Genomic DNA, 12,264 nt, shown 5'->3' on the forward strand with positions numbered 1-12,264 from the left:
TTATTTGAAAATGTTACTAAAATGTATATGTTATTAAAACTTATTTTAATAGATGTATCCAACATATTATATTTAAAGATAAATATATTTATATTTGTTGGTGCTATCATTTTAATCTAAATTTTAAATATATTGTCAAATTTTATTAGATGTATCTATATATATATATATATATATATATATAAAAGTCTTTCTCCTTACAAGTTTGTCAACTTAGTTATATTTGAACGGTAATAACTTTTGAAAACTCTCCACTTCTAATTAATGAACTGGTGTGGAAAATAACCATGCCGAGTTAGATTCCTTTTTTATGTTTTATTTGGTTGATAAGAGAAAATAAGAAGAGAAAAAGATGTAAGAAAGAAAGGTGTGAGAAAGAGAAAGAGAAGAAATAAAGTAAATTTTTATGATGTTTGATATAAGAGAAGAATAAGAGAAAATGAATAGAAAGAGATATTTTCTTATAGAAAGAGATATTTTCTTCTCTTTCTCTTTTGTTTAGTTGGGTAGAAAATGAGAAGATGGAGATGATATTATGATTCAAATGACGAAAATGTCTCTAAAATAAAGAGAAGAGAGAAAATTGTTGTTTTATTATTAATTAAAAGTAAATGTTATAATTTTAAATTATATATGTTATTATATATTTTATTATATCAATTAACTTTTTTAATTGATATTTTTTATATTAAAAGAAGACCTATATATATATATATATTAGAATTATTTAAAACTAATAAATTGAGAAAAACAAAATTGCAAGATATTTTTGAGATTTCAACAAAAAATTCATTATATCTTCATTTTCTCTCCAAAGTAGGAGAGAATGCATTTATGATGGGTTCCACCTACTTTTTTTCTCTTTCATTTTTCTCTCTTCTCATCAAAAGAAGAGAAATATTCATTTTCTCTCACCCTTTTCTCTCTACTCTATTTCACCTCAAACACAGAGAGACTTAATGCTATTAGGATCTTTTGCTATGACCATAACATAGTGCCTATAGAATATCAAATGTATTTCGTCAACAAGGGAAATACCACGTTCTGCATATAAAATTATGTAGATAGTAGGAAAGAAAATGTTTTAGGAAGAAATTTCTTCTTCAGAAAGTTTAACCTATAAATTCTCTTACACTATAAAAACATATACTATAAAATAATATTGAACTTATTAATAATTTATTTATAAAGAAAGAAATATTCATTTTCTCTCAATCTTTTCTCTCCACTCTATTTCACCTCAAATACAGAGAGACTTAATGTTATTAGGATATCTTGCTATGACCATAACATAGTGCCTATGGACTATCAAATGTATTTCATCAACAAGGGAAATACCACGTTATGCATATAAAATTATGTAGATAATGGGAAAGGAAATCTTTTAGGAAGAAATTTCTTCTTCAGAAAGTTTAACCTATAAATTCACTTACACTATAAAAACATATACTATAAAATAATATTGAACTTATTAATAATTTATTTATAAAGAAGAGAAATATTCATTTTCTCTCACCTTTTTCTCCACTCTATTTCACCTCAAACACAGAGAGACTTGATGTTATTAGGATCTCTTGCTATGACCATAACATAGTGCCTATGGAATATCAAATGTATTTCGTCAACAAGGGAAATACCACGTTCTGCATATAATATTATGTAGATAGTGGGAAAGGAAATGTTTTAGGAAGAAATTTCTTCTTCAGAAAGTTTAACCTGTAAATTCTCTTACACTATAAAAACATATACTATAAAATAATATTAAACTTATTAATAATTTATTTATTTTACATTTTTTATATAAGGTGATTTATAAGGCCGGTGTCACAAATGTGTTGTTGATTTGGAATATATCTTCCAACTATATTGGATTGAAACTAGCATAAAAGAAGTAAAAGATGATTTATAAGAAAATATATTATATTATTTTTGAAATTTTCACATCAACTTAAAAGTTCTAACCGTAAGCATAGTACGTCTTTGTACTAGAGACCACAAAATTGTACCTTTATCATGATAGGCTTTGTGAAAATGAGTGAGAGGTTTTTCCTCCAAATAAGGATCACATGTTTTAAAATATTTATGTCTTTATGTCTCAAGTCAATTACATTATAAAAAGTTATAAAAAAATTATTTTATATTTTTATGATATTTTTTTAACTAATTGCCATTTTTTGATAGGATTGATACATAATGGTACAGATGATTTCCATTCTTTCCTTCCACCTATTTGAGAAAATAAATAGGTAACCTTTTTTAAAAATCCCATTGATTCAATTTGTTTTGTTATAATGCTATACAAGCAAAAACGTAAGCCCTACCAAACACTGGGCCTAACGGGCCAACCTGTACGCCGAAGAGGATTGTGCATATCCCAGCAGAAGGGGAATTCCATATATCATCGTGGAATTGAACCTCTTTACATAAGCAGTAGATTTCACTTTTAGTTGATAGATTCGTAATAGTTATTTTATATACTAAATTAATTCACATAAAATAATGTTAATATCATTACTCCATTCAAGAAAGAAAATACTCTTTCTTTCTATGAAATACGTCTGTGTGATGATCATAAGGCCTTCCCTTCCTTCTATTTGCTAACACACCCTTGAAATATAATTTTTAAGTTTTTGTGTTGTGTCTATTTTTTTATACTATCAATATATGTTTTCACCTTTTTACTAAAGAATTAATCACTTTCAGAAAATATGGATGTCCCTCTCAATAAGTGTCTCTCCCATGAATCAAAACCTTAATTTTTTAGTTTTTTTTGGAGATAAAGCAACCTTATAACATCGGACCAACGCTTTATTGGACATGTGTAATGTCTATATTCTCACAAAAGTATACATTTTGATTTTACTATGATATTGGATGCACTTATTATCATCATTTGGTATTTTTGTTTTCTAATTTATCCAACCCTGGCCCATTTAATCTCTAGCCTAGTTTCACTGAATATAGTATATTAGCCCAATGGAGAAGGAATATCAATCTTTATAGGCAATGGCATATATGGATGTTAAGGTTAGTGATTTCCAAAAGCAGCTTTTTGCACTGCTATTGTGACATATATTGTGGCAGTGGAAACTAATGGAGTTATAGCTAGTGAAATCTAGATTTCTTGCTGATTTTATTGGCCCATTGCAAACATTACCAACTAGGTGACTATAAAAGGGAGAAAAACTTGTATGGATATATATTCAATACTTCTTATTTATAAATAAGTATATTTATATTTTTTTTGGTATTATTATTTAAGATTAAACTTTAATTAAAATAAAATTTTAATATATTGTCAAGATTTTATTGGTTATTTTTACATAAACACTTCCTTCCGCAAAAAATTTCAATAAAAGGATGATCATGTCTTCTATGTGTCACATTAGCACTTATATCATGTTACATGCTTACATTTCTTATCAATTTCATCTTATATTAAACTAATTGCTTGACATCACTGATAAAGAAAATCTAACATTCACACTAACAAATATTAATAACCCACCATTGGCATCAATCAAGTAAGAAAAATAAAATTGTTACATAGCTCTCAAATAATATTTACTTATCCTCCATTCACAATGCTCTTAAGCATTGAGTTATTATTAGTACAAAGTTGAACTATCCAATGAGGTTGATAGCCTAATTGCTTTGAAGTGGGTCTGTGAGTAACATTTTTTTCCTAAGCCAGTTTCAGAAAATGTAAAGTAGGAAAAACGTGGAACCATATCCATTATGTGTAGTCAAGTAATGCCGACAAAAGTGCATAAGTTGGAAAGTTAGAGCTAAATTTGCATTGTTGGATGGATAGAGACAATGGATCAATAGAACCACTTGGACTGTGGGTGTAGACCATTCTCTCTTGGCTCATTTTTTTGTCTGAGTTAGCCCCACCCAATGCATACTAGAACGTGTTGAGTACAAGAAAGAATGTGTTTCCAATATTGTCGGCTATCTTTGGTTTGACATACGAATTAGCATGTTTGTGAATTAGCACTATCTTTCCATAACAAAGTGATATATATCACTTATAAAACAATGATTTACAAACAAAAGTATATTACTTTTCTTATAGTTTAAAAGAATTTGCATATCAATTTCTTTCCCTATAGTGGTAAAAGAGAATTTTATCTTATAACTTTTGAAGTTACTTTTTACATGACGTATTTTTGGAATAGGCACTTAATACACGAGTGAGAGATCTTGTTGGTAATGTATTATTGCTGATTAAGATGTTTATTGATGAGAGTCTTTTACGTGTTATTTATTGGTGTCCACGAACGAGGAGTTTAATATCTTGCTCACAAAGGGCACGCAAACTCATTTTCTTTCACCGTTTGTGACTACAAAAACGACAATTGGAAAAATGTGAGAGGAAGTCTCACCTAATTCTGGTTGGTCCAACCATGCAATCAACTCCATTCATTGGACCGGCATAAGTATCAATTGAATACAAAATCAATTAGATTTACAACAACAAAGATCACATGTCACAAGAGAAATATCATATCTCTATTTTCGTGGCCAATCAAGTTTTAAATAATATAAATTGTTAGTTTTTATTTTGAGTGTAATATTTGTCTAAAATTATCATAAAGATTTATAAATTACTCAGTATATCATTATGTTTATTTGTATTATTTTTTATAGACATAATAATTATTAAATATGATGAGTGATGCAATTAAAATATTTAAAACTCCCATACATTTTTGTTTTGTTTTTTCACTTCTTAGATTTATAGTTTTGTGTGTACCATCATTCTATTCCTCTACAATCATCCACAGGAAGGGGAAAAATTGGAAATGTGTTTTATGAGTAGGCTACTAATAAATTTATATCTTCTATTGGTCTATCTTTATATAACTTTTATGTACATCATATTCATCTATGATAAATTTGTTGAATTAAAAAGAAATGTATAACAAAAGGCTAATAATATTATAATGAGTTTAATATTTATGCACTGACAGTGTTAAATGTTTTTATATTGTCGCTACATCATTCACCATTAGTTTGTATTGCTTTTGTTTGAAAGTCTAGGATAATTAACATAGAAATGATAGATAATATGCAGACAATGTAGAAAATATTGTCAGTATATACATATTAAATTCTATTATAATTATCGAATAAGTTAACAATATCTTTTGTCTTGCAAGCAACACCATCAAAAGTTAAAAGTATAGAGTTCTATTGTCATCGTCACTAGATCAAAGATAGTATTAAATATTGGCTTAAAAGAAAAAGAATGATGTGGCAAAAAAAGTGGCTATGGTGATGTGGCAAAAGAAGTGGCTATGGTGAAACCTTCTTGTGGCTAAGTAAAATGAGTGACTATAGTGTAACTTTTTTTGTAGGCAATGATATGAAGAGGTTGTGATGAAACATCTTTATTTTTGACCATACAATCCTCAAGGCTTTGGCTATAAATAGGAATGCTCCAAGCCATTGTAAGACATACCAATATTCTAGCCTTAGTGCATATTCTCTCTTCTTCTCACTTGTAATTCTCTTTTATCATAGTGATAATATCATTGTTGCTCTTCAACCGTGGACGTAGGCAAATTGCTGAACCACGTTAATTTCTCGGTGTCATTTTCTCTATTATATTTTCTCCATGTGTCTTCCGCATCAACAATAGTAAATATAACTTCGGTATAAGTTGATCCATATAACCTTAAAATTTTCGCAATGTTAAAATCATTAATGATTGTTTTGCCATTTTTACAAGTTGTTACTAGTTCATAGTTTTCCATCAATCACGAGTCTTAGTAATAAACAGTGAAACTTCTCATTCCTGTGTAATCTTTCATTTTCTTGAAACTATAAATTATGATATGAGGGGTTATCTTTCGTGAGTCTATGTTAGTATAGATCTAACTATGTCAGATGTATATTTTTCATAAAATGGAGGTGGGGTTCTAGTTTGATAGATCTAGAGTGATACAAGGCAAAATATAGGGAATTGGATGATAGTATTTGACCGGTTAGGTAAAGGTTGACAATTATAGGTTGACAATTCCGGGTTGCAAGGAGAACATTCAATCAACCACGACATATGACACATTATTGCAGACATTCTATATGATACAATAGATGAGCTCACGGTTCCAAGGAGTTGAAATCGCATATTCTGCTTGTGCCCAATGCCAATTAACAAACAGAACAAAAACTGTTTGATAACTCAACCCAAGTACATCAAATATGAGAGTATATCATTATAACTCATGACACATGGAGCAAAAGGACTAAAGATTGCTCCCATCAAATACATGCTATGCCAATATGCATCTTGCTCATAATTGGCAGCCATTGAAGAAATATTAAAGTAAGTCTCACCAAATTCTTGTTGATCCAACCATGCACTCGACTAGTTTTATTGGACCAATACTTTAATGATAAACCAACTTTTGTGTATTAACATTTGAGCAATACAAGGACCATCTCATGAGAGATGCAATATAACTTTTCAATTATGAAATCAATGAATAAAGAATCATCTAAGTGCCCTACCAACCATGTACATTGTCCCTATACAACTGTTTCCCATGATATATAACGAACAGTGTAGTATTTATTCATCTGAAATTAATCATGTTATATGTCCCTAAGAGTAACAAGCGTGCAGGGAACAAGACCAACACAAACAAATGCATGTGTTGAGATGCAACAAGCCTACTGAACCTTTTCAAGGACTCTCTCCCTTTTTGTATCATGCCAGAGAAAGGGTACTGGTTGTGGCCCATATTGACTGAAACCATGGACCTCCCAACAACAAAACTGGCATCTATTCCTCTTGGTAACACAAGAGGCCACCATACCTTGCGCCGTCGCTCTCTCCTCGCCTTACGGATCTGGTTAAGTTCTTGGCGAATAACGGTTCTTACAGTCTTTAAGTATGAATTCATGTCATGATCTCTTTGTATAGTTCCTCCAGATCCATAAGCAGATCGGTCACTTAATATTTCAAGTGGATGGGGTGTGTTCAAGAAGACTAACTGTGCAGCGCGGAGCAGCTTGTCTGGGCTATTGGATTCAGACAAAGGACAACTTAAAACATATAAACCACTGCCTGAAGGCAAGAGAGGGTGACTTGGTGAAAACTTCTTGTCTGGTTGTAGAATCAGCAGTTCACCCATTGGAGCAAATAGTAGTTTCTGCAGTAAAAATACCACAATGTAATTAGAGGCTTATGTGAAAGAGACTTCTTTCAATTAACTTTTTTGGATAAGGACTTACTTGGCTATTAAGACAAGGATGATTACGGAAATTACGATTAACAGCCTTTAGTAGGTCGACAACTTGATTAGGGTAATTGCAAGAAAATGCTCGTGGTACGATGTCTCTGTGCATTGTAATAGCCTGCACATGGCTCCGTGGCAAACCGAGCTTGTTTAGAAGACTATCACCTCCACACATGATGGATGGGGAACCAAAAGTTATCACAGGAAGTAGAGAGGAGATTGGCACTTCTTGCCTAATCAAGAGCATAAGGTTTACAAGTAATGCCAAGCTTCCCCCAAGAGAATGTCCGGTGAAACGGAAAGTTGCGTGAGAACCGTGAGCTTTTAGGTGAGCATGAACTTCTGGCAACATCTGTTGATACATCCCTTTAGCAGCCTCATAAATACCTCTGTGTACAAGGACATCTAACCCCTAAGGAAAAAAATAAGTGTATCATTATTATTTCATGACAGATACATTAAGAAAGATTCAAAACTATTTATCAGTGAAAAAGTAAACAAATGTCTCCGTTTAAAAAGGAGGGTGACGAAAACTGCTTCACTATTAATAATTACCTCAAACTGGGTTGGCTCAAAAAGTAGGTTTGCTTGCCAGGATTCCAATGTCTCAGAACCCTACATATTTGCAAATGAGAAACAGAAAAACAAGTGAGAAAAGAACGTCACAAGCTAAACATCCAAAGTTGGTAGTAAATTGCATAAACTCAAACAAAATCATAAGCAAAATAACGCAACAAGCTAGTGGAACAAAAATAACATTGTTTTTATTATATTGAAGTTCTCACACATTATAGCTAACTTACTAAAAGGGTGGCCTAACGTACAAGGCTCCCTACCTGAATGACAAAAAATCTTGTACCATTCTGATCATCATCACACACGAACCATTCACAGGGCGAAGAACGTATTGAGTTTAGATCATCTGCAACAGCCTGCTTTACTTCCTCCTTTGCCGCAACAACTGCCGTCACTGAATCAGTAGTTGCCATCAAAGATGCCATCTCTGTGTTAATGTCAAGGCTTTCATTGCTACCTTCAAGTGAACCTTCACCATCAACAGCATCCGACGATTTGAAAGGAAGTACTCTCCTTGTCTGAGCATGCAGATAAGAGGCAGCAGTGGCAGCAATATGATAAGCAGCAGATGCACTTATCCTGTATCCATTGTCTGTCTGCTCCTTTCTTTCTTCTTCTTCTTCCTTTTCGTTAGTGTCTACTTCTTGAGGATTGCATTCAACTGTTGCTGCTGCCAATTCCTTCTTTTCTATTGATGAAGTTACCAAACGCAGACCATGATGTTTCAAGAGTTTCGCAGTCTAAATTATCAAGGCCAAAACATAAATTAGTTCCCCATATACATTTTATGGAAAATCAAATTCTAGGTTTTCAATCCATTTTATGACATCATAGGAAAGTCCATAACAGAGCTTCACATAAATTAAAAACATATGCTTCAATTGTAAATGTAAAATGCAATTGAATCCTATTTTGTTGCAGATTATAAGCAAAAACATCAAACAGATCACATAATTGATTACTCCTCCACAGTTGATAAAAATTGACCTTGCTAGTTGAAAAGTATTCCATTCACTACCAATCTCATAGCAATGTATTCCAACAAAACATATCGAAAGTTAAGTTAGTGTTAAACCTCCCAAGGGTTTTTTAAGCTGTATGGGATCTAACACAAAATAAACCCAGAAAGTGGGTTACCCTTACCACAAATTAAAAATATAAAATTTCTTACTCTATGTCCATCACCTTTCTGAACTAAGAAAAATTGGAAAAATATAACACATGGAATCTTCAAAATGGATATATGTTAGAAATAAACCCAAATCATTGCAGATTAGTTTCTCAAAATTAGTAAAAACAAGGTAGCTATAGATCTAAGGTCTCAAAATCTACAAATAAGAATCTTCAATAAAAATAAATAGAACATAGAAATAGAAAATAAAAAGGAAGATGCAATCATACATTGATATTTGGAATAGAATAAGCCAAATTCCCCAAGTGTGACATTTGTGCATATAATCTAGCTTCAGCCAAAGACACCCTTCTAAGCATTCTGGAAAACGAGTCTCTATCAAAATGAACCTCTTCTTCTTTTTCTTCTTCATCATTTTCAACCCTACAATCATCACACTCACACACTTTCTTCTCTTGCTCATTGATTCCATCACTTTTCGCTTCACCGATGACACCGTTCTTCGTCTCTTCCCCTTTCCACACAGAATTCACATGCAAAATCTTCAATACCCAATTTTCATTCCGCTCCTCCTCAACGACGTTGTTTGCACCTTCCGCGTTCTCTTCCAATACGGCGTCGTCGAGAGCAACCCTACTGTACCGGCTATTCCCGGTTTCCCGGTGCCGGGGCCAGATAGATTCCAAAGGGTATTTGAATGAGAATCTGGAGAACACCGACTTATGCAACGGTTTGTTCGCGGCCGGTGATCGTGACTTGGCGCTGACGTGAGAAGGGTTAGTGGCGGCGCGTGTGTCTACAGACGCCGCCGTGGAGATCGAGGGTACTATGGCTGAGATCCCAGTTTTTAAACACATGGTTTCCATTCTTCTTTTTTCTTAGATCTTGGATAACACAAATAATGTTTTGAACGATGATATTCTTTTATTTTCGGAGTTTGGCGTTAAGATTTTCTTATACAGAGTTGGGTTTTGATTGTGTTTGAAGCACAGCAAAGAAAGAAATGGGAAGAAGGAGTAGCTTTTAAAGAGGGGAAGCAAAAAAAAGCATTCTATATTTCAAACTACCATTTCTTTTAGTAACAAATAAAATATTATGATCATGTGAAATAAAATACTTGTATCTGTCCAAGATTGTTGCGAGGAGTCGGACTCAACTCCCATATAAAATTAAAACTTAAAATAATTCTTTCATATAATTTTCAATTTTTTTATCTTTAAAATTATTTAATTTTTACCAAAAATTTATATAATCCTAAGTAATCATTATCAACACATTAATTAACCACGTATCTTTTATTAAATTAAATTTTATTATAAACACATAAAAATATAATATAAAATATACTGAACACAACAAATACATTTTAATTCTAAGAAATGAAATATATAAATATTGAATATATAATATCATGCAATATTCACCGGCAGACACTTACACACTAGTAATAATAAATAAGGAAATGTTATATATATTATGGCAAAAAAATGAAATAAAAAATAATTATATCATTCTATTTATATTTTTAATGATATATTATTATCAAAATTAAGTATAAAATTAATATTTTACTGTAGATAATTAATACTCATTCATAAAGAGAGGACTTTCCATCTTTGGGTAAAGAATTGTGATTGCTATTCCATGTTGGTAGGAAAGCGCGTGGTGGGACCCACTGCACTGTGGCAGTATTCCAAACTTATTGAAGAAATGGCACGTAATAGGGTGAAGATGAATTATACATGCACATCAACTTACGTGTCGTTAAACTTGATCCTCCTATCTTTCCGTTTTCTGGGAGATTTCCTACGCATCACGGTTATCCTACCTGCTAAATTGTAAAAACGACAAAGAAGTTTCTATTTCCCAAATTATTTCAAAATTCTGTACTCCATTAATGTCAATGAAACAGAAACATTAAAAAATAAAATTTTAATTAATATCACGTACTTTTTCATTTAAAAAATAATTGACATTTCATATTTTTATTAATCCGGGATATAGTTTGTGATAAAGTATCTTTCCTCAATTACACCGGCCAACAACCCTGCACTTGCAAGTTTAATATTTTAATATTTTGAGAAAAGCTTATTAACTAGATTTAATCAATTATTTGCTTTTATTCTTAAAACTCAACTTCTTTGTGATTAATATTTTCAAATGTTTTTAAATTTGTATATTTTTATATATTGTGTAAGTTAGTTTACAAAACTGCTATTTTTATTTCAATACAATATTAAACCATTTTGTATTGTTCTTAAATTTGTATTTGTATTTTCAAATGTTTGTATTTTAAAAAGGATGAAAACATCATGGTTGTCAAATAAACCAACACGCATGTTCAAAGAAAATTTATTAGTTTTAAGGTATTTATTTAAATTAGACTACTCAGATGAGAAGGGACTGGAATTCTCATGAGGGCGAGGAATAGCTTGCTCATCCTTATGCTAGAAATTTCCTACCTTTTTTGTTAACTAACAAAGGGAAGGAAACCCAAGGCTTACTATTTATAATTTCAACATTCTTAAAGATGTTTACATACTCTGCCATATGTTCAAAATTCTGTGTTAGAATTTCTGAGAATTTATGGATCACAAATATAATTTTATAATTGTGTTATGACCATTATTTTAATTAGTCAAAATATAAAATGATCCTCAAGAATTAATTTGGTGGCTCAGGGCATATGTGTCATGAAATAATATAAATGTAGATACCTTCAGGCAATTTCTGAGTTGATGAAGGGACTGAATCAGAATTATTGCAACTTAAGTAGTAACCGCTTGGGGTTACTTTTATGGGTTATGGTCCCCACTTGTAGAGCAACAAATTTTCAAGTATAATGTTAAGGAGAATAAATGTGGATCAGGATAGTGTTATCCATAAGGATAAAACACTATCAAGTCATCCATAAGGCAACCATAAGGTAACATCTCCTCATCCAAGCAACACACTCCCTAAGGCATTCTCATTCCCCTCTAGAGAAGCGTAAGGAAAACCATCAAGTGCTCTAACATCTGGAAGATCATCACACCCTCATACCTTCGAGATTCCAAATGGCTAATCAAGGTACGTTCTTCATCTTCACCATGAAATCAATTGGGGTTTCTTCGGTCTGGGTCATGGTCGTTCCATATGGGTTTATGTATGGGCATAAACATTAAGTTATCGGAAAGAAGCCATGATCATAAGGATTTCCGCATTCAATCTATGGATTATAGATGGAGAAGTTCTCCAACAAGTGGTATCAGAGCCACCCCAATTTGATTCATGAGTGAAATTAGGGTTCTTGCTTTTCTTCCCCAA

At 31.8% G+C, this 12,264-nt stretch overlaps 1 protein-coding gene across 1 annotated transcript; it reads right to left on the reverse strand.

Moving 5' to 3' along the window:
* On the reverse strand, nucleotides 6,381-9,970 carry LOC109346285. Its single transcript, XM_019585765.1, has 5 exons — nucleotides 9,228-9,970; nucleotides 8,087-8,566; nucleotides 7,806-7,865; nucleotides 7,246-7,662; nucleotides 6,381-7,163 (listed from the first exon to the last, which is right to left on the reverse strand). The coding sequence occupies exons 1-5, from the start codon at nucleotides 9,822-9,824 to the stop codon at nucleotides 6,585-6,587; spliced, it is 2,133 nt and encodes a 710-aa protein (XP_019441310.1). The 5' UTR covers nucleotides 9,825-9,970; the 3' UTR covers nucleotides 6,381-6,584.

Source organism: Lupinus angustifolius, chromosome LG04 (assembly GCF_001865875.1).
Source record: "Lupinus angustifolius cultivar Tanjil chromosome LG04, LupAngTanjil_v1.0, whole genome shotgun sequence".
In the NCBI taxonomy this organism is placed as follows: Eukaryota; Viridiplantae; Streptophyta; class Magnoliopsida; order Fabales; family Fabaceae; genus Lupinus; species Lupinus angustifolius.

Coding starts and splice junctions, on each gene's coding strand:
- LOC109346285 (XM_019585765.1), bottom strand. CDS start 9,824: ATGGAAACCATGTGTTTAAAAACTGGGATCTCAGCCATAGTACCCTCG. Junction 8,567..9,227: donor ATTCTATTCCAAATATCAAT/GTATGATTGCAT, acceptor TTGATAATTTAG/ACTGCGAAACTCTTGAAACA. Junction 7,866..8,086: donor CAAGATTTTTTGTCATTCAG/GTAGGGAGCCTT, acceptor GCAAATATGTAG/GGTTCTGAGACATTGGAATC.